Below are 23848 nucleotides of genomic sequence, written 5' to 3'. Positions count from 1 at the left end.
GCCGAATCCCTAAATACAAACAGAAAGGGTATGAAGGAATTTGTAGCAAATCCTGCCTTCAGGAGCAGAGTTTGAAAATGTTGCTACCTCCATTCTTCACAGTCAGTACTTTCCAGACCTCTCCAGGAATCCTGACTCTTTTTTTTAATCCTGTACATAGTGTTTGCTTTTTGGTACTCTGCTTTATGTACTTGATTCGTTGCTCTTTGTGAGCATCCTAGTCATTGTGTTGTGGGTGGTTTGGAGACATTGGAAAGAGAAGCAAACATGCTGTTTGTAGCATGACTGGCTCTGCGGAAAGCCTTTCGTACCACAGTCACGGGAAATATTATCACTGGCGACATTGTAGAAAAGATGGTGCTTGGTCTAATCACAAGGGAATTAAATAAGAAATCTCCCTCTATTGTCTACTGAAGCATATTTTCATAACACCAAATCTTGAAGTTGGCCTTTCTTCATCTATTGCCTAAGTAGGAGAGGTGGTATTTTCATCTAGGGAGATTATACCCTCTGGTGTGTAATTTATTTAAGGGAATACATAATGTTGTTATTACACAAATTCACCAAATGTGCTGTTTTGCTTATAAATATATGAGTTGGGAAATTGAGCAAGGCATTGTCATCAGAGTCAGTTGGTAGAGATTTGAATATGGCAGAACAATTATAGACACTTTCACCAGCACTTCTGTAAATGTTAGATATCAAGGAAGGACATTCAATGTTTGAGTGACTTGTTAACCTTTATTAGCCTCTGCAAGAGTACCAAGATAGAATCTTATCATTTTCCAGGCATTTACTAGTACCAAGAATGCCTGTAAAGGCATGAAAGTTTAGGGCTGATTAACTTGCCAAAAAATGTAAAATGTTAGCAGATGGACTAATAAGTTTCACTTATTCAGATTTGCATAATGTTATTTGTGCTAATTAAGATGGGTATACTAGATATGGAAGAGCATCATTTGAAGGTGACAATTGGTATAAATATACCCATTATGACTGACTAAACAGCTTCTAATCTGTTTATTTGGCATACACCGTAGAGGCTAATTCAAGACACATACGAGCATCTGAGGTTGCTCAATGAGTAGTGGAGGGTACAGAGAGTTACATCATTCATACTGAGCTACCAGCTGAAGGCAAGACAAAAGGCAATGGCCTAGGGTGATTGGTTTACGTGTCCTGTTGTGCTTTCCAGGTTAGCCTTGCATACTGGCCATAAAGGACAAGGATAACATTGTGGCATCTTTTCTTAATAATATGTATTACAAATATAGAACAACATTTCTCCAGGAAGGAATATATTTTATGCTGAATGCAGAGAGCGACTCTAACAAAATCATTTTATTTTTAACAGGTTTGTGAATATGAAATTTAAATCGGCCACATTTGAAAATTCTCTTTTCGATAATTGCCACTTTGAGTATGTTACATCGCTGGACACCTACTTCAAGAATTGCACTTTCATTGACTCATTTTTCTTCAGTACTGGTAAGGAAAATGACTTCCATATAAATGAGCCACAATGGTAAGGGCATTATAAGTGCTACGAGTGTCCCCATAGATGAGGAGAGTTCACTGTAGCAAGATAAGGCCCTCAAAATTAAATCAAGAATTTATATTTCTTAAATCATAACCTTGCATTCTATGGCCATATCATGTAAACTGATGTAGCAATGGCATCTGAAATTAGCAGTGGTAAAAGATGGTGGTGGTATTGAAAATTGACAGCAGTAAACTGCACACTTCCTAATGCTTCATATCTGGACACAATTGGGCCCGTGGTTTGATGTAATATACAGAGTCCCTTTTGTGGACTTATCGTCATTTAATTACATATGTTGTATTATACGATGTATACAAATCCCTTTGCCATACACCTGAAATCAAATTGACAAAGCCTTGGAAGAAATTTGATGCAGAGGATATCTCAGTAAGAATATTTGGTAAATGAAGTACTGAGCTGTCACTCAGGCTTGGGATATATTTAATAAAGAGCTCTAAACAATACTAGATGAAGAAGGCCACAAATAAGTGGATACAAGTGTTTTGCAACAAGAGATGCTCCTGGTAAAGATAGTGGAAAGGAAAGAGATAGCTATAAAGACTAGGATTTAGCCATCTAAAAACAAGTAAGAATTTATAAAAATAATATAATGGAATTAAAATTAAATTATTTGGCTACTTCAGCTTTAAATTCTAAGAATATAGCTAAGGAATTGTTTATTCCTGTGAAGTCTTTCATGGGAGCATTAAGACCCCAATGGAGGTCTGTAGTAAAGTGCAATGTACATCTCTGTAAAGAGTCAGAAAATAAATTTATGATAAAATTAAATCAGATAGAGAGAGTCTAACCACTTCTGAAAGCGTAGATCAGATGCTAAGACAAACTTGATCTGGGGCACTTTCCAAGTGGTGAGAGAACAGGAGCTGCTCCTCTGCAATGGCTAAGAGCCAGCAACTTTAAAATAAAACAATATTTAACTATCTTTTTATTTTTCAGCTGCTGACTCAGCCAGCATGTGAAGGGAGGGGTATGGCTGGGCCATGGGGGGGTGGAGGGGGAGTGGAATCAGTGCACTTAAGTGTGCATATAAGTTTGGCCGGCCTTCTTAGGCCAGCCAAACTCACATGCGCACTTAGGTTTCTCCAACCCTGCTCTGTTGCGCAGCCGGGTTGGAGAAACTGCACAGACCCCAGTGCTCTTTCTGAGCGGCAAACCAAAGTGCTCAGACCAATCCTGATGCTGCTCTCCTGCTAGGTATAGTAGGAGAGCATTACCAGTATTGAATGAGGAGCGTGGGCTGGTGCCCCAGGGACTGCTGGGACACTAAAAGAGCAGAGGAATGAGGCGGTGGCAGAAATGTAATTTTTTTTTTTTATTATTTATTTCCCCCATCGTCGTCATCTCCTTGAGATTTGCGGCAGTCGCCGCTGTGAGAAAAGAGAAGCTACGGAAACGCATTCTGGAAACAAAGTCAGTGTCTCCAGATAACACAATTCCTATTTCCCCTTTATATAAATTTGTGTTGCTACTTATGTGACAAAGATAGTTAACCTGTCTTTAGGCACAGGTACACTTCCATTGAATTGGAAGAAAGGGGGGCTAAGGCATTTTTTAAAGAAATGGAGCTTAGATAGTTTTAAGAGGTAGAACTATGGGGCAATCATCTTGCTACGAGCTATGAGTAAACTCTCAGAAAGAGCAGTATGGAAACAGTTGACAAAGAGGCCAGAGGAAGGTGATGGTCCAGCTAAATGGCATCTAGACTTCAGACCTGGTAGAGGAATAGAATCAGCTATGGGACTTACACTGGCAGCTATGGAGCTTACACTGGAGCTGTGCCTAAGTGTCAATGATGATAATAATGCTGCACTGATCCTGGTGACAGGATTTGAGACCATGAATCATAACATCATGACTGAGTGCCTCAGAAGCCTAGACATAAAGGGGGCCTTATTAAGTTTGTGTATCTCCTTCTAGAGAACCAATAGTACAAACTAATTGTAAACCCTAGTGCTCAACATCGCAGGACATTTTGTGTGGATTAGCCACTCTGTATATTTAGGGATACCAGAGATAGGAATTCCTCTGATTTTTTTCCCCGTAATAACTTTACGCCCATTTGATGAATGTCGGCAAACCTTTGCAGCCTTATTGCTCCCAATACATTGACCATGGATGGAAAGGCATGCAGCATTTAGTGAAGCAGGTGCAAAGGCAGATTTGGAACCCAGTGTATTTTACATAGATTGTTTTGTATTGGACGTTGCATGAAAATGGTCAGTTGAATTTCAATTAAATTTCCCAGAAAAGTACAATATATTATTTAGATGATCCTTTTGCAAATGGTAACTAAATTTGTTTAGTGGTTGTTAAGTTAGACAGTAAAACAACTTAGTGATATCTGTTGTCATAGTAGTACCATACTACTTCCGTGGTACATTGCGATGACACCACAAAATATGATTGGCTACTGGTAATCCACTGTGGAAAAGCAGCCATGTTGGACTATAGCCTATGATATTCCACTTAATGACACTGCACTCTACACCGTTTTACTCTTCACTACTCGAACACATGCCGCTCCACTCTACGTCATTAGCCTATTCACCACTAAACGCAGTGTTATTCCACTCTCCGCCACTCAAGTGTATGCTGCTCCATTATTTGCCACTTCATTCTCCATCACTCTTCTCTACATCACTACACTCTATGCTATTCCACTGTTTGCCACTTCACTGTCACTATACTGTAGGACAGTACACTTTACAACACTCTCCTCCACTCTAATGTACCACTCTCCACTTAATGACACTACACTCTACAACAGTAAATGGCACGACTTGAAAAAAGTTTTATTAAAAATAAAAAAACATTGATAGTCAATGAAAAAAACAAATGTTAAGGATAAGTTATAGTTAGGAAAAGTATGGGCCAGATTTACATGGCCCTAGCACCACACTAGTGTCATTTATTTACGCTAATGTGGCGTTAAGAAGGCCATTCTTTTTCGCCATATTTACAGAGTAGTGCAATGCTTACATTGTGCCACTTTGCAACCACTTTGCGCCACTTTGCGACCCCTTGCGCCACATTATGCCTGTGCTAGGCATAATGTATGCAATGGGCGCATTCCAGCAGTGTCAGAGCAGGAGTTAAAATGACGTGCCCATTACTTTCAATGGGCCTCCCTTTACTTTGCAGGTTTAGCACCATTATTTATGACATTAATCCTGCAAAGTACCACAATAGCGTCATAAATTATGACGCTATTGTCCTAACGTGCACCATGGTGCGCCATATTGTAACCATGGTGTGGTTAGGTGCCGGTAGGGGGGTGCAGGAAAAGTGGCTCATCACAGCTGATGCACCACTTTCTTGTAAATCTGGCCCCATATTTCTTCTTTCTATAGAAACTGAGCTTAAACTCCACAAACATTAGAAATTCTAAAGTTATATTTATAATTTAAACTTATAATTAACGTACCTCTTTCAAATTACTATAACTCATAGTTATAACAAACATTTATAATTTATGTACCACCTTCAAATTACTATAAGTTGCGCACCTCCGTACACAGTCTGGTTGCCGCACTCGCCACACTACCATGCACTGTTCACACAAATCGGGTAAGTTCACGTGTCATAAGTGTTGTCATAAATGTTATGATTTCACATGATGTAACTCATATAATATGCAAGGGAATAACTAGTGCATGGAGAACTATAACTCACATCCCCACCATGCACAGTTTCCTTATCAATAATTTCATTGCAAATGTTGCAGTGATAATATCAATGATGTAATACAAGATGTTATGAGGGATGTAATATGTGGGGTATTTAGCAGTGAATGGCAAGGGCATGAGTTATAGTTACTTGAGATAACTATAATTGGTGAAGTTCAGTAGTTTTGTGTTTTTAAAATGGCATGTTTTAACTGACATCTTCTCCGAGCTATAATGTCACTTTAATCTTTGACTGAGTCCTGGGTCCTAAGATGGTTGCCACCGCAATAGATCTGTCTGCTCTGTGGATCCTCCGCAACATGATATATAGAAAGGCTTTGAGCCTTAATTGCTGAAAAACTTCTGAAAGGATTACACCAAGCATCATAAGGCACTCTTTCTGAACCAAGATCTAGCTTTCTGCCAAATTTGTGTAAATCCGTTCAAACATTTGAGATTTAGCTGTCCTAGGACAGGAAGACACTCTGCTAATTGTGAGACTGCACCTACATCTGCAGGTAATCTGACATCATGTCAATTTAGTACGAACAAAACTGTGCTGGTGGGAGAACGTAAGAGCAGGTGGAAGGACTCGCTAAAGCCTAGTGGCATGTATAAGCTTCTCCTTCTGCATCCAACAAAGGTACATATCACTTGTGTCCTTGTATATGAACATCATTCAAGAGTCATCAGGTCGATCAACGATCTTACGTAATCATGTTTTTATTTGTTGAACGTTATTAGAAAAATCTTACCCTTTGTATCAAAATATTTACATAAGCAAGAAGTATCAGAATATATTGTATCCACAATTGACTCTTTCAGTACACTGAATCTAGGTTTTCCAGGAAAACATTACAGCAGATTAAAAATTTGTCAGTTAAAACAGTATAGAAAATATGGACATTTGAGTATGTTTCAGAAGCAAGAAGAGAACTGCACTGGTTTCTGTCAGACAGATAATCCTGTTTATTATATTTATAACTCTCTGCTTGATGTTTAGGGTATTATTGGGGACAGATATAGGGAAGATATAGACAAGTGCCCTGGTTGGGTTCTGCAATGGAGATCTTGGCTTATGATTTAGCCAATTTTGGGTAAAGGATGTTCGAGCATCTTGTATCTGCTTAAAGGCTACAGTCAGGAGTCAAGGGCATCGCACAGTGGGCAGTTGTGTGCCTTATGTGCTCTGTACCCACATGCATGTATAATATAGTTGGGAAAATACTTCTATAAACATGTTTTTGGATGCATTGTAAAACATTTATTGGCTTTTAAACATCATCTTTGAGAGCACTTCTTGTTCTGTGGCGGCAAGGTAATGAAGTAGCCTGACAACCAAAATGTACTGGCTTCAATAGGTATGGTTAGAGCCCTGGGCCACACTGTCCACTGCCTTCCATGCACAGTCTAACTGAACATGTGAAAACTGCAGCCTCCAACAGCTCCAGCCAGAGGATTAGTGGCCTCACAAAACAAGAACTGTGGCCCTACCTTAACTCAGGTTCTAAATAGGGAGTGAAAAGGTATAGAACATTTGTATCAATAATCTAATTTTATATTTCCCATACCAAAGTTCTCAAGAGGTAATGAGTAAAAACAGTTTCTGAGGGGGCAAAGGAACACATGAAAACTTTTTTTGGCATGAGCTGATTGGCGTTTCACCATCTTTGAAGAAGCTGGAGATTGGACCTCCCCACTGAACCACAATGTATCCTTCAATATCATGCTAATTAAATGTCATCCAGGCACAGAATCAGTGCATCCTAGTCATAAAGAAATTGTGTATCAAAAATGTGGATACTTGATATTTTATGTTCTGAAAGTCTAGGGTGATGGGACTGATGAGTCAAGCCATGCTCTCCATTGAGTTACCTACTTCGCCATGCTCCCTGGTAGGTTGTGAGGGCTTCATTGGTTGAGCACACTTTTATGTTAAAAATAAAGCACATTATGAAAGGATTGTTTTATTGTGTATATTTTGCCACAGTGATCTTTTGATTTAATAAGACGTCAATGCCCAATAAAATAAATCAATTTCATCATAATTTACAGACTGATGTACAGTCTATAAATTTGAGGCATACACAAATATAATAAACAGCTTCTTTAAGTATGTTGAACATATTGGGAGCAATGCTAAAGCCAGAGAGACGTTAACTAGCAGAAGTAAAATGCGGATATTTCTAGGGAAACCTACCAATCCTTAATATAAAGAATAATAAAGTCAAATATAATAAAAAATCTTTACAGTACGCAAAATATATTTACTTTTATTGGTTCAGACTGTGGCACATTTTTAAGAGGAGAGTGGGAGTGGGAATAGTGATTGGATAGATGAGGAGAAAAACAGGTTTGTTGACACCCCCAAAACCCCATGTTTTGTGAATATTAGTATACTATCGTCATTAAATGGGCAAATCAGAATGGTGATAATTTTATTTATACCCCAGCCAGGTACAAATCCTACATCCTTCAATAAATATTGCCCTATTCCTTATCACATCTAGAGCTAACATTTATTCAAATGCAAATTGAATGTATCTCGAGAAATAATCCACCAGTCCCAAACACTTTTTAAGTGATATAGTGCAGGATATAGCACAGGCTAAGGCAGTCCAGTGAGGCAGCATGATGCAAGCAGTAAACTTGTGTGCTGGCCCAGAAATTCCCCCGCAAAGTTCCTCCTCCCTTTTGTTGACCTTCCCGTTCCTGGTTGCTCCAGCCCGCTCCTGCCTTACACAAATGCAGATGTTTCCTAGACTTTCCCTGGATCCCATGCAACCTTAAGGCTTTTCAAGAGAACCTGTAATGACATTTTGTATACTGAGCCCTTATCATGCCCTTAATGTATCGATACCAATGTCCCAGTTCTAGTCCACAGTTCTAGTGCCCCACTTTTCTAGCTTGACTTGTTTAATATCTTTCTCCATTTTATTTTCCTCTTCCAAATCCTGTGTCCACTTCCCGTGCTCCCTTCAGGCGTATCTTTCGATGTAACATATGTTCAGCTTTTCTGTTTGAGGTACTTCTCAAATTCATATATTATAGACAAAAACAACGGTACAGTCTGTAACTAATTGTTTGTGTGTTGCAAAACAAACGTCTTCTCATATGCTAATTCATGTGCACAAGCATATATATTGCACAAGCATATATATATATAACACTGCAGTGTGTAGCATAATCTAAATGACATCATGCCAGTTCATTTCCTCATTCTTCTGATTTCATGGTATGTATGTGTATATAAATATATCTTTAAGTCTAGATTTCTGTAAAAAACTGACAAGATGTTATTTTCTGTTCCCTTCACACAGATTTCGAAGAGTTCAAATTAATCGACTGCACCTTCATAAACTGCACCTTTCTTCACAACAAGACGGGGTGTCAGATCACCTTTGAGGATGACTACAGTGCCTACTGGATTTATTTTGTTAATTTCCTGGGGACATTGGCAGTGTTACCTGGGAACATCGTATCTGCGCTTCTGATGGACAGGATTGGGCGCTTAACAATGTTAGGTATGGCACATATTTCTCAACTTAGAAATGACAGCAACGCATTACAATGACAGAGGTTTGAGAGGTGCCGTTTAGATTTTGAACTAGCTACTAGTGACTAGTGACTAAAAGTCAAGGCTTTGACATTTTAGTACAAATTGTGACATGTGACCTGGAGTGAGAACTCTGGGTGAAATTCGCCATTTTATTACAATTATAAGGGCCATATCTATACTTTTTGACGCAAAACTGCGCTAACGCAGTTTTGCGTCAAAAAAATTAGCGCCGGCTAACGCCATTCTGAAGCGCCATGCGGGCGCCGTATTTATTCAATGACGTTAGCCGGCGTTAGCCGGCGTTAGCCGCCGGCGCTGCCTGGTGTGCGTGAAAAAAAATGACGTACACCAGGCAGCGCCGGCGTAGGGGAATATGGAGCTTGGGCGCCAAAAGATGGGGCAAGTCAGGCTGAGGCAAAATTATCGCCTCAACCCGATTTGCGCCATTTATTTCGACTCCCAACCCCCATTGAAATGACTCCTGTCTTAGCAAAGACAGGAGTCATGCCCCCTTGCCCAATGGCCATGCCCAGGGGACTTATGTCCCCTGGGCATGGTCATTGGGCATAGTGGCATGTAGGGGGGCACAAATCAGGCCCCCCCTATGCTACAAAAAAATGTAAAATAAATACTTACCTTAATGTCCCTGGGATGGGTCCCTCCATCCTTGGGTGTCCTCCTGGGGTGGGCAAGGGTGACAGGGGGGGTCCCTGGGGGCATGGGAGGGCACCTCTGGGCTCCTTCCGAGCCCACAGGTCCCTTAACGCCTGCCTTGTCCAGGCGCTAAAAAACGGCACAAAAGCGGCTGGACGTCATTTTTTTTGACCCGCCCACTCCCGGGCGTGAATTTTGCCCGGGAGTGTAAATACGGCGCACATGCCTCGGAGTCACTTTTTTAGACGGGAACGCCTACCTTGCATATCATTAACGCAAAGTAGGTGTCCACGCTAAAAAATGACGCAAACTCCATGGACTTTGGCGCTAGACGCGTCTAACGCCAAAGTATAAATATGGAGTTAGTTTTGCGTCGGAATTGCGTCAAAAAAACCGACGCAATTCCGGCACAAACAGAGTATAAATATGCCCCTAAGTGTCTCTGGGCCCGGAGTTATCAAGCCAGTAAAGCTGCTGCGGCGGTTTCTTTATTGGGCTGTGAGGGCATTGCCCCGAGCCCCACATTGATAATAATTTTTATGAGTGCATTTTTTATCAGCTACAGCACTTAACGGCATGGCCCGGGGGAAATTTACCGTTTTGCATGAATGGAATCAGGTGAAGGCGGGTGGAGTCGGACGTGGGTGTGGGGTGGAGCTTGAATTCGTGAATGTAACACAACATGCCCTCCTTGGTGTAAAGTGCGCATGTCAGGTTGGATGGGCCCTTCCTCTGTTCAACCAGATATGCGCACTTGAACCAGCATCTATGTGCAATGCTAGGAGCCTGGGGGACTGCAGTCACAGCCCCCAAGTCTCCAAAGGAGCACTGGCAGCCCTTGCTGCTGTTTACAGCAAGAGCAGCCTCTAGATTGGCTCAGGAGGTGGGTGGGGCTGGAGGGCCCAGCTAATGATCTCCGGGGCAATTCCGAGTGTTCTCTCTCCCCCGTCGCACCGGGATGGTGAGTGTCCCTGTTTTTTTTAACCATAATTATTAACAATATCTGACTTGTTCCTGTGTGGAAATTTATTTGATAAATCAGTATGTGAATGGTTGTCTGCCATTATTATGTGACGTCTGATCAATCGGATTTAAGGCTCGACTGCACTACTGTGTTGGTTGTCATAGAGATACTCTCGAGCTTTATTGTAAAACGAAGAGAGGTTGATAAAGTGCGAATGACCTTTAAACAAAAGGCGGGTCCAGATTTTGGTTACCAATGGGAGTGTTTAATGTTTACTTTAACATGAGAATAGTTCATACTCACCGTGTAGGGAGTGATGGAGTTTTACTTTAATTTGAAGGTGTCAGATCTCTATCTAACACGAGAGGGGCCACGTTTCCTTTACAATAAGGATAGATGCAGTAAACTTTACTACCAGACGCATCAAGCTCTGTGTATAAGTAGAGTGGCAGCTGTTACTGAGAGGGGGAGGGCAAGGTCTGCAGCTACATTAGGAGAGGCCATGCCGTGCATAACCACGAGGAGAGGCTCAGGCCTCCTTCTCTTTCCATCACTCCCTGTTTTATTGGAAATAACGTTCAGTTATCGAGCCGGGCTTCAAGCTTTGTCTGATCTTCCCTCATTTACATGGAGCATGAGTGGCCTGCCCGAGAATGACCCCTGAGGTCTGTCAGTGTCCAAAGACTTCGACTCATGCGACCTCTCTGCGCAGGGCCTCCCTGACTCCCCACCTCTGCAAAGAGCAGCAGAGCCAGTAACGGGCTCGGTGTCCAGAGCATCCGAAGCACGGCTGCCCCACTGCCGCAGGGCTCAGGAATGAGCCAGCGGTATCCTCAAGTGACACCAAAGCTATTGCCAGCTCTTCATCCATGCAGGATGATTGTCATATAGCCAGGCCCCCACCAGGAGCAGCTGCTGCAAAACCACAGGCTTTTACGAGCTCTATGCACTCCCCCTCACTGCGCATGTATGTTTGGCCGGCCGTCTTGGGCCGGCCAAACATGCATGCACAGTAGGCTCTGTCCAGTCCAGCAGCACAGTTGCCGGGCTGGAGAGAGCCTGCACAGGTTCCCAGTCTGCCTGGGAGTGCCCCAGCTGGGCGCTCCCATCCAATCCTGCCACTGCTTTGAGCAGCGTCAGGATTGGCCGCAGGGCAGGCTGGGAGCCTGTGCCTTCAGGCTGTTGGCAGAGACGAGGAGAGGAGCAGCGTGGTCCTGACTGCAGCGACGATTAAAGTACTTTTTTTTTTTTTAATTAATTTCACCCCCCTCACCCCTGTGTGTGCCGCCCCACCCCCTGTTACCACTGTGATCTGCTCCTGCATATAGCTCCAGGGAAGAAGTACAGTGCACCATATATAAGTGCTGCAGTATTTTCTATGGCATGGGGTGCATATCTAGACTGTGGTGTTCTTATGTGCTTTAAAGGGATTCTAGGAGCTATACCGTAAAATACCAAGTGAATTGCATACTGACAGGAACGTATGCACACAGTGACAGGATTAGTTGGAGAGAAATAATAAACTCTAAACATGTTTTGGATACAGAAGAGAAATCCTCCTAGACTTGGTGCAGGTGTTCACCTTGCTGCCTTCATACCCACTGAAATGCCCTCATGTTTTCCACGTGAGTGCAGAGTCAAACAAAGAACACAATTATAGTCAAAAATATATACAAAACATACAGGGAACACATCTTCAAGCTCAACACATTTGCTTAAGACAAAGCCAGATGATATAATAGCGTGAATTGAGGCAAGGTCATTGGAGATGCTTACACTAGTGCGCTCACTGTCAGTGTCTTTATGGCCTAAAGATCAAGAAATCTGTGAGGTACTCAGCATTGTTATATGAAAGTTTGTTATGAAGTTCCGTGGTTTTGCTGAATAAGCAGCTACCTACGTCATTATCATATGAAATCTCTTTATTGATGTCATAACTACACTTTCACAATTGCTTTATTAACATTCTTGGTTTCTCAAATTTGCTTAAAAATGCACCATTTGCCCACTAATTGTTTTCCAAAATTTTCAGACTGGCTCACTGCGCTCCCTCGCCAACAGACACGCGTCCAGAAATTTTACACCCCAACACTTTCAAATGTCACCAGCTGCCACTGTAAAGCTGACTCTGCACCCCTGCCCCTACACCCACCTCCACGGCCTCCTGAGAACCCTTTCCGCATTCTCAAAGCAGGTGGAATATGTCAGAACTTTTCATCTAGAATCGGGGGAAACTGCCCAGAAAATGACCCAGTATTACTGAGTCTGAGCTGTTATTGGCCATTCCAGGTAAAAACTCATAATTGTCGGAATTCGTCGGTGGGGTGCTGACTGGAATCATAGACAGCCAGCGCCCCGGTATCCCTGCATCAAATTCTGTGATACTCATAATGAAGGTCTTGACACCAACAAATGCAATGGAAAGAGATTATGAAATCTGAAAAATGTTTAAATAGGCAACAGCTGTGATCTAAAGTATCCATGTACAGAGGTGTGGCTGGCCAGGCCCAATATGGCAGCTTAGACTGCAGTCTCCCAGCTCTTTCACCTCCTGCCAATCGCTGTGCACTCATGAGACACCCCTGAGCATAGGAGCGATCCCTTTATTCGAAGTAGATGGAAGTCTAGAGGACTATCCGAACTCATTCTATGAGGCTGCAGTGATGGAAACATAAGTGTTTTTTTCTCTCTACCAGCAATGGTCTGAGAACAGGGTGCTCAATACACAAAGATGTCTCTGGTGATGGTAGAATGGCTCATATGACCCCTGTAAAATGGGTCATGGCAATGGCGTAACAAAACTTAAAGAGGCCCCACAGCAAAGTGCCGGACCCCCGCACAACAGGGTTAGTGGGGGCCTTTGTTATGCCACTGGGTGGTGAGTATAGTCAGTGACACTGAGACCTGTGTTTCTAGGCTGTCCTCAGGGCTGTGGGTGAACTGGGGCCACTGCAGTCTTTCTGGGGTCTCCTGGGGAACAGTCAGGAGCAGCCAGGGAAGGAAAGTTTTGATCTGCACCAGCATAACGGCCCTCATTTTGCCCTACTAGTTTGCCCAGTATAGGACACATGCCTAGATTTCAGGCCTCAAGGAGCCATGGGACTGGATAATTATTCATCAACCTGAGGCAGTGATTGTGAGAAAGGGCTGATCCTCACAATGGGACAGTTACCTGTCACTTCAGTGAAACACTAAGGCAGATCACAAGAAACAGAAAGCAGAATTTTTCCTTCACTGTTTCACCTCAAGCAAGGAAGGCCAGAAGAAGAATCAAGTGCTCTCTCCTGGTGGTACATATCTTGATCAGTGGAGAAAATCCAGCTAAGATCCATCAATACTCTACAAGCAGACCTGATTGCCAGAACCTCTAAAACTGAGGCAGCATAAATCTGAGATATTGTTTGGCATGGTTACCACTGTGGAGCACGGTCTTGAAGTGGCAGAGCAAAATATCAACTTGCTGGAGGCACACACTTCTCCTACTTAGCATCTTGTTCTTGCAAAACCATAACATCAGCACTGCAGTGCTCCTTGGACATTAGTGTCCTGTTATTTCCACTTCCACATACTAAGTTACAGTTCCTGGCTTTGTTGCATGGTTGTGGTATTCACATAAAGACCATAAACTGGCATTGCTCTCTTGCTACTGTGGCTCAGGAACCACATCTGGTAGATGGAACAGAAGAGAGATCAGGGCAGTCTTGACATAAAAGCAGTGTACACACAATGGTATGGTAACACTGTAACTCACTCTTTCCTTTCAGCCAGTGCTTGCACCAACACTGTCATCAGCTTCCTCCCACTCTACATTTCTTTCTAGTTCTTTGTGCCCCATGATCCATCTATCATCCCTCTCTGCTGTTCTTCTCAGAGGGTGTCCTGTCGAGTACCAGGTAGAATTGACCCGAAGTGTGCTTCAACAGTCACAGGCAGACTTGAACTTGAGTAGAGGGGCTGCTGTTGCACAGTGCACCCTTTTTGTCCAGCATGACCACCACCTTCTGCTCCTTTCACTCCTTGAGCATCACTGTCCAAGCAAGCATACAGATGGTTTATGAAGAGTGATGCAAGTCGCACTGTTCTGTGGTGGCACAGAACATACAACACAATGTCTTCCATCATGCCGGCCATGGCAGATACTACCTGCATAAAACTACTGGCTTTCCCCTCAGTATTCACTGTAAGCACTATGGGCCAGATGTATCAAAAAAACGATTTGCGTTTCTTAAATAGCGAATTTTAAGAAATCGCTATTTAAGAAATGCAAAATGGTATGCATGATTTTTGCGGTTTGGTAATAGCGATCTCTTAAAATTAGCAAACGCTATTACGAATCACAAATAGAAAATCCGACCCCATTCGCACCTATGGGCCTGTTGCAAATGTTTTTGCATTTCCTAAATTGCGAATTCCAGTTAGGAATACGCAAATTAGGAAATGCAAAACCCAGGGTGCTGGGGGCCTAAGGCCCCCTCTGCTGCACCCCAATTTTTTTTTACACACAGTGAAGCACACACATGCCTTAGGGCATGTGTGCGCTGCATGTCAATTTTAAAAATGCATTTATGATGCATTTTTTAAATTTGCACATGGTTACCACCAAACTTTAATTTGTCGTAATTGTATTTCCTAAATGCCCAATTCACATATAGGAAATGCTTGATACATGTGCTTTGGAAATCGCAAATAGGAATTCGCTATTTGGGATTTCCAATTTAGAAAATCGCAATTTGCGATTCTCTAAATGGGGTCGCAATTTTAAGGAATCGCTATTTTAGCGATTCCTTAAAATTGCACTGCGAATGCCTTTCATACATTGTGAAAGGCATTTCTGCATTCGCAAACGGCCGAATTTTGCAATTCACACCGTTTGCGAATGCAATAAAGCTTGATGATACATCTGGCCCTATACAACTAATGCGTGAGTGGTCTGAACTGTGAGAACAATGTGGATAAGAGCTTCAAACCTAACTTTTTGAAATTTCTAGAGTTGAACACAGCCAGTGTTTATTACTACTTTGTCAAAGGTTTTATGTAAGTCACGCCTCCTTATAACGACCAGTTGTGTGGTTGGTAATTTCGTAATTCGACTACTTTAAGGTACGAGTAGTACACAGAAGTACTAGTAATGTTTTTCAGTGTGTGATGTCACATCCTTGTTGTTGTAAAAAGTAGAATCACAACTAAATCCTAGGAGAAGTTCTTTTAATGGCCTCAACCTATTACACGCCACGTCACAGTCAAAATTGGTTATATATTATGCATCAGGACACATGGGGCCTGATTACAACTTTGGCGGCGAGGGTTAATGCATCCCAAATGTGACGGATATCTCGTCCACCATATTACGAGTCCATTATATCCGATGGAACTCATACTACGGTGGGCGGGATATCCGTCACATTTGGATTGGATTAACCCCCTCCGCCAAAGTTGTAATCAGGCCCATAATGTCAAGTTAAGTTTTCCTGAAGGGGAGCACGCATGTCCATTTTTCTCTGCCGATTTGGAATTGAAGTTATGTTGCTGCGTGTGTGCACCTCCACCATGTACCTTATTATTTATGGATGTAGTCTAATAGAAGCTTTACATAAGGAGACTCCTCACTAACTTAACTCTGCTTTTTTAATTTTAGGTGGTTCTATGATCCTTTCCGGCATAAGTTGTTTTTTCTTGTGGTTTGGTACCAGTGAAGCACTGATGATAGGTATGCTGTGTCTCTACAATGGACTCACCATTTCTGCCTGGAACTCCCTGGATGTGGTTACTGTAGAATTATACCCCACAGACAGAAGGTATTTATTTATTCATCTACAAGGCATTCTATACAACATTACATGTCCCTAGACCCCAGTAACTAGAAATAAATACTATCAGGTTAACCCTCACCATACTGTGTTAAGAGTGCGAGAACTGGGAATCACGAAATCAAGAACAGTGATCGCTACTGGAATAGGAAGGTTTTTGACATTTTCTTCTAAGATAAGAAGTGTGAGGGTCTCTCTAACATTTAGAGTCAGGTGGACTTAAGACTGCAAACCTCCTATACCCTTTCACTTCACGCATGTGCATTAGAGTACCAGCAAGTCAGGAGCTCACAGGTCCATGGAAGGAATACGAAAGACATTTGTTCCCCGAAGGTGACCTGGGGCAGATCCCAAGAGACAGTTATATACCATGCATAGTATTTAACAGGCAAATTGTTAGTTTACTGGCAACTAATGTGGTGGTTGCAACCCAACATTCTTATACTTCATATGTCTAACCCCAAGCAACACCATTCTACATGTGTGGCACACATTCAGTCTGGGATTCTGGGCGTCCCGCACACCTGCATTTGTGTAATGCAATTTAATGGTGATCAGTGCACCAAATATTGCTTGTGGTGGGATAGTTCCCGAAAAGGAAGGAATTGTTCCAGATTTCTTAAGAAAAAAAAGCTACATATACTACTGCCTCAAACTCTAGTTTGTTGCCCCGTATTACTCCTCAATGATCCTGTGTGGATGCAAAAGAGATGGTGAGGCTGAGATATAGTGTCCAATAACTGTATTTTATGGAGGGAGATCAGCAGCGAGGCCTCTGACTTAGCGCCTTTTAAATTGAAAGAATGAAAATTCATTCAGGTGGCTAACTGGTCCCATCTTTGTCTTGGGAGAGGCGAAATCATCCTGTCCTGGGGCCAAGGCCCATTGGCCATTACTACATTGATGACATTGAAGTCTCAGGTAAAATGGTCATAGTGCACAAGTGATTATAATCAGTATCAGCAGCCAGAATGACCTGAATCATATTAAATCAAGACAGTGTTCTTTAATCTGTGGTTAAGAGGAGGTTAGAGATTTAGGCCCTTATTATGAGTCTGGCGATCCTGTGACCGTCAGACTCGTGGTGGCAGTCGGACCACCGCCAAAGCAGGGGTCCGGCCTCCAAATTATGACCATGGCGGAAGCCCCCACGGTCCGACTGCCGGCACCTCCAGGTTGCTGCTGGTCAACAGTCTAGCGGTGCTGGCGGTCTGGGCTAACGAGTCCCCCTCCGCCGACTTTTGCATGGTGGTTCCACCACCATGCCAAGACTAGCAGAGACGGGGGGCCCATTGGGTCCCTGCACTGCCCATACATTTGGCATGGGCAGTGCAGGGGCCCCCATGGCCAACCCCTTCATGCTTTTCACTGCCTGAATTACAGGTAGTGAAAAGCGCGACAGGTGCTGTTGCACCCAAAGCACAGCAGCATTGTCTCTGGCTCGATTACGAGCTGGTGTCAATGTTGTGGCCGGTTTCCCACTGAGCCAGCAGGCAGGAACACTGTTTCCGCCTGCTGGCTCAGCAGGAAACTCATAATAGGGCCAGAGGGCAGAAAACTGGAGTGGCGTTTTTCTGTCCTAAAGACTTTGGCGGGCGGCCTCCACCACCCGCCAAAGTCAAAATGAGGGCCTTAATGTGTATCCAGAGCCTGCATCAGATTTTTTGTATGAACATGTCAAGAGTCATGAATACAGATTAAAGTCTCAGACTATCAGGAGATGCTCAGCATCTGACAGTTGGATCATGACACAATCTACATTTTAAAGAGTGCACCTGTCTTTGTTATTCAGCCAGGTACAGAGCACTCAACAATTCACAGTGAGTTTTTATTGACAATCTTCTCTTTGTACCTCTCTTTGTGATGCAATCGACATATTTGATTGTGTATGCTGCTGAAGTTAATGTAATTAATTGAATTACTTTACCTTCAATAAACAAATTATTTTAATGCGTAACACAATATAACAGCTAGTTAATGTTAAAAAGCACTTATAATAATATACAAGATTATAAAACAACAAGCAACAGTATAGAACATCTAACACTGAATCTGTGCAATCAGAGACTAATTATAGATTAGGTCATATAAGCTCCTACAGATCACATCTATTAGTGAATAACCAGCTGATAAAAATCACGATATAAGTGCAGTCCTGGTTAGTATGCACTTGAACATTAGGAGGACTGAACCATTCAAATCAGTAGGAATCAACCATGGGTTTCATCTATTGTATTCTATAATCAAAGAATCCAGAGCGGATACATTGAAAAAGTAAGACAAAAAAATTAGTATCCACCCGCAGATACGGTAAGTGCCCTACAAAGCTATCATACTGCAAGCCCCTTCAACCTTTCTCAGAATAATGAAGACAGTACCATATGTACTAATAACTAATTTGTTGGGTCATTAATACTATTAAATATCTTTGTGGGTCCGTGAGGAATAAGTAGGTGCCAATACATGTCACAATTTAATTCAAATGGAGGAGCATAAAACGTGTTTGAAACTGTGGCCTCAGTAGTTGTTGTTGGATCCCACATTTAGTTACACAGTAGCATTGTTAGAAATGAAGCAAAGCTACTTTTTTGTTTTTTTTCCCATATTAGGGAGCCCACAGACTTAGAACTACTGAGACTGGTTGAGTAGATTGTAATGGTAAAATCAATGTGCAACTGAAGCATCATAATATATCTTACCTGAGGAGCATTTGTTGGACCAGAAGGAGCACACAAAGCACATAGGCACCTTGAATTTGGTCAAACTGCCATAGGCAAACTGTGTGATGAGTCGACTAGTCTTATTTTTTCAAATGATAGGGCAGTAATGAAAGACAGGGTAATATTGACATTCAAATTTTTTTGAACCATAGAGTACGAGACTGTAGTATATTTTAAGAAACAACATTGAACCTCAGTGTAGGCTTAATATGTATTATTTTTTAGCAAGAACAAAAGGGTGAGGAAAACTGTCTGCATCGCTTAATTAGCTGTCACACTGTGCCAGGACTGGGACAGCCTCGACCCACCAAGCAAAGGATGAAGTGCAGACAACTGAAGCCAACACAGGAGGGGGCTCCTCTTTGAAGTTCTGGTGGGAAAGACCCTGACAGTGATGTCAGCTAGGAGGGGAGCTGAGGCTCCCAGAGGAGATGTGGCCAGTGGCTTCTGGATGGCACCATCATGAACTGTCCCTGCGTGCTGTACAGGAGTGTTGGGATAGGGGTGGAGAGGTGATGTGGCACCTTAGGATAGGCCAGGGGTGTCTGGATTCTTGAACTTTCTACCCCATTTGAAACATTTCACACAATTTGGGGACATGGCCAGGCAAAATAGCCAACAAGATGCATTAGAAGAGCTCCCCAGCACCCGGCCACTGTCCAACATGATCCTGCCTGTTCCCTGCTTGTAAATTGATCCAGCTCAGTGACCAGGCAGCCGCCTGATTCACGAATGAAGAGGGACTGCTGAAACACTGGATGGGACAACAGAGGTGTACTGCCTGGATTACGATGGAGCCTTGAGACAATATTTGAACGCCTGACCAGTGGTCCGAACTGGAGCAGTCCGAAGTGCTGTGTCACACTCTCAACGAGGCTGGAGGAGAGACCTGAACCTGCAACCACTGGAAGCATGTAAGGAGTGGCCTGCATCGTGGCTGCTGCAGGTTTGAGCCGAGGCTCTAGGAATTGGTGAGTGCCATCCTCTTTCGTGGCCTACTGTAGAGAAATGAACTAGACACATGAACTCAGCTGGAAGAGGTTCGTACAGCATTGGACAAATGGCCCGTGACCAAACCCCAGGGATTGATGGCCTTCTGGCAGAATACTATTCTACCTACACTGCGCACCTCTCCCAGCCATTGCTGGAGGTGTTTAAGGAAGTGAGGCCACGCAGCCAACTCCCAGACTCTCAATGTGAGGCGCTCATAGTAGTCCTGCCTAAACCCAGTCATGATCCTTGTTGTGCGTTCATATAGACCGTTATCATTACTGAATGTAGATTGCAAAGTATTGGGTGAGATACTAGCAAACAGACCCGTCCCCTTGATTAGTCAACTGATCCTCGAGGATCAGTCAGGCTTTATTCCCCATCGTAGCACGTTCCTGAACAGCAGGTGCCCCCTAGGACTCCTCCACAATAATCCCCACGGTGATCATGACAAGGTGGTACTCTCTCTCAATATAGAAAAAGCATTCGATATCCTGAGCTGGAGATTTCCTATGGAGACACTGCATTGTATGGGCTTTGGGCCAGGATTGTTAAACTGGATGAGCATTGTTAGAAATGGGATCTTTGGTTGGCAGTCAGGTTACCCCCTGTCCAAGCAAGTACCCTCACTCTAGTCAGGGTACGTCACACATAATCCAAATTATCCTGTGCCCACCCTCTGGTAGCTTGGCACTGAGTAGTCAGGCTTAACCTAGAAGGCAATGTGTAAAGTATTTTTGCAATAACACAATATGACACCACAAAAATACACCACACATTATTTAGAAAAATATAGAATATTTATCTGGTTAAATGCAGGTCAAAACTATCAAGATTTGATAAGTACACGGTGAAATATCACTTTGGAAAATGATAAAAAGAGTCTTAAGTTCTGAGAAAGCAACAAGTGTCTCTTGCAAGCACCAAGTACCTGGATTGCATCTAAATTCTCCACAAGGGGTCGCAGAGGAGGAGATGTGTGGAAAACTGGAAGATGTGCATCGGTTTCCCCTGGCACACACAGACGATGCGTTAATATTTTTCACAGAGTCAGGGCCTTGCATCGATTTCCAGTGCGAATCCTTGGATCCTCTTCGAGTTGCTGGGTATTTGAACGCCCCGGGGACGATGTGGAGAAGTCCTTTGCATGCAGGCCGAAGTCACAGGAGCTACGTCGATCCGGTGGGTGATGCGGGGAAATTTCTGTTGCATGACAAGCGCTGCGTCGATTCTTCTTGCAGGAAGTTGGGCTGTGTCATTCTGGCTCAGCTATGCGTCGATCGAGTGGGCCGTGCGTCGAAGTTCCGGTCACAACACTGGCGATGCGTCGATCTCCTCTCGGGGAGCCGGGCTGCTTTGTTCCGGTTCGACATGCAGTGATTTTCTCACCGTGATGCAGGCTGTGCGGCGTTTCTGGCAGGTTGTGCATCAAATTTTCGCCACACAAGGAATTATTTGCAGGATGAAGTCTTTTTGGCCCTGAGACTTCAAGGAACAGGAGGCAAGCTCTATCCAAACCCTTGGAGAGCACTTCTCAGCAGAGCCAGAGGGCAGCAAGGCAGCAGGCCAACAGCAAGGCAGCAGTCCTTTGCAAAAAAGCAGTCAGGTGAGTCCTTTGGGCAGCCAGGCTGTTCCTATGGCAGGTTGCAGGTTCTGGTTTAGAGTTTCTTCACCAGTGGTATCTTGTCCAGAAAAGTCTGAGTTGGTAGGGTCAGAGGCCCTGTTTAAATACCCAAATGTGCCTTTGAAGTGGGGGAGACTACAAAGAGTGGCTTAGAAGTGCACAAGGTGCCTTTTCAGTCCCATCCTGTCTTCCAGGGTCCCAGTAGGGTGTGTGGCAGTCCATTGTGTGTGGGCAGGCCACTGTCCTTTGACAGGTAAGTGTCAGCCCCTCCACCCTCCCAGCCTAGGAAGACCCATTCAGTATGCAGATGTATGTAGGTGTGACTGAGCATCCTGTGTTTGGGGTTGTCTGAGTGAAATGCACAAGGGAGCTGTCAACTAACCGAGCCAGACATGGATTGTAAGCCACAGAAGGATTAAGTGCAGAGAAATGCTCACTTTCTAAAAGTCGCATTTCTTAAACAGTAATATTAAATCCAACTTCGCCAGTCAGCAGGATTTTGTATTACTGTTCTGGCCATACTAAATATGACCTTGTTACTCCTTTCAGATCCGAATCTACCACTCAAACAGTATATGAGGCTAGCCCTAATGTTAGCCTATGAAAGGAGCAGGCCTCACAGCAGTGTAAACGAATTTAGGAGTTTTACACTAGCAGGACATATAAACTACACGGATATATGTCCTGCCTTTTATCTACATAGCACCCTGCCCTATGGGTTACCTAGGACCTACCTTCCGTGTCACTTATATGTAGAAAAGGGGAGTTTAAGGCTTGGCAAGTACTTTTAAATGCCAAGTCGAATTGGCAGTAAAACTGCACACACAGGCCTTGCAATGGCAGGCCTGAGGCATGGTTAAGGGGCTACTTATGTGGGTGGCACAATCAGTGCTGCAGTCCCACCAGTAGCATTTAATCTACAGCCCATGTGCACATGTAGTGCACTTTACTGGGGACTTACAGGTAGATTAAATATGGCAATTGGGTAGGAGTCAATGTCACCATGTTTTTAGGGAGAGAGCATTTGCACTTTAGCACTGGTTAGCAGTGGTAAAGTGTGCAGAGTCCTAAAACCAGCAAAGACAGTGTCCAAAAAGTGGAGGGAGGCACGCAAAAAGTTAGGGGTGACCACCCTAAGGCTGTCAGGTCTAACAAGCACCCTGTACTCCCACTCAGTAGCCCGAGTGAAAACAGGACACATAATTTCTGACAGCTTTCCCATACACAGAGGCACTAGGGTTCTCAGCACTATTATTCACGATCGCAATAGAACCGTTAGCCTCTCACCTACGCCTGCACGCATGGCAATGGGTGATCCCTGACCTACATATGCTTAACATTGTATCCCTCTATGCCAACCAAGCATTCATATATCTATGCAACAGCATGGTCCCTATCCCAGAAGTAATGACCTTGCTGGACTCTTTTGGCAAGATTTCCAGACTGAGGATGAACTGGTTAAAATCCTGCCTCTGCCTCTTGACCTAAATTCCACCACACACAAGAACTACCTTTCCAACTTATCACTTGCAATGGTGCCTCATAACCTTTAAATATCTTGGAGTACAAATATATTGCTCCATGAACGATCTTAAGGAGGGCAACCTAGATCGGGCTGTTCACTCTATCCAGGGCTCACTCACTTTATGGTGCTCTCTGCCACTTCCCCCATGGGTCATGTAGCAATAGCTAAAATGCTGATACTTCCCAGACTATTATATTTTTTGTGCAGTACTCCACACTACAATGGGGAAAGGATAGTGGTAGAGTTGCCCTATCTACAATGCAGCACCCACAGGAAAAGGGCAGGTTGGGCATGCCTAACCTTGAACAATACTATGCTGCTGCACAGTTACAGTGGTCCCGCTGCTGGCTAAAAGACTCTCCACATGTAGAACAAATGTCCATATCCGAGCGGCTAGGCCATACTCGTGCATACACCTAGCTGACAGACAGCACATGCCCTCCATTACAGGGATCCAACTTGATGGACATTGCCCGAGCCTGCTGGCACAGATTTGTGCATGGTACATCCCCTACCCTGCCCTACTCACCACTGATCCCCATACCGCACATTCCAGGTGCCTGTGCCATGAACATACATCATGACACAACTCCGTGGATAGCAGCAAACGTAATAACAACAGGAGACTTCTTTAAAGAGGTATCTCTATTGACTTTTGACTACATCACGACATCCAGTGACAGGATCAGGCAAGTTTTTAACGTGCTGTACAATACGACAGCTAATATATGACACCTGATGGAACGGCAATATCAAACCGCCCTTGTCATCTGTTC

At 43.5% G+C, this 23848-nt stretch overlaps 1 protein-coding gene across 1 annotated transcript in view; it reads left to right on the top strand.

The window, feature by feature from the left end:
* The window catches only part of SV2C (synaptic vesicle glycoprotein 2C), a 588766-nt gene that overhangs the window by 546615 nt on the left and 18303 nt on the right, over positions 1-23848 (top strand). The window contains exons 10-12 of the mRNA XM_069223649.1: positions 1355-1488; positions 8550-8753; positions 16042-16201. Of these exons, the coding sequence (XP_069079750.1) occupies positions 1355-1488; positions 8550-8753; positions 16042-16201 (498 nt within the window). The remainder of the gene's footprint in view (positions 1-1354; positions 1489-8549; positions 8754-16041; positions 16202-23848) is intronic.

This window comes from Pleurodeles waltl, chromosome 1_1 (assembly GCF_031143425.1).
Source record: "Pleurodeles waltl isolate 20211129_DDA chromosome 1_1, aPleWal1.hap1.20221129, whole genome shotgun sequence".
Classification (NCBI taxonomy): Eukaryota; Metazoa; Chordata; class Amphibia; order Caudata; family Salamandridae; genus Pleurodeles; species Pleurodeles waltl.
Note: the sequence above shows the minus strand (reverse complement) of the source record. Positions and strands in the feature narration are given on the sequence as shown.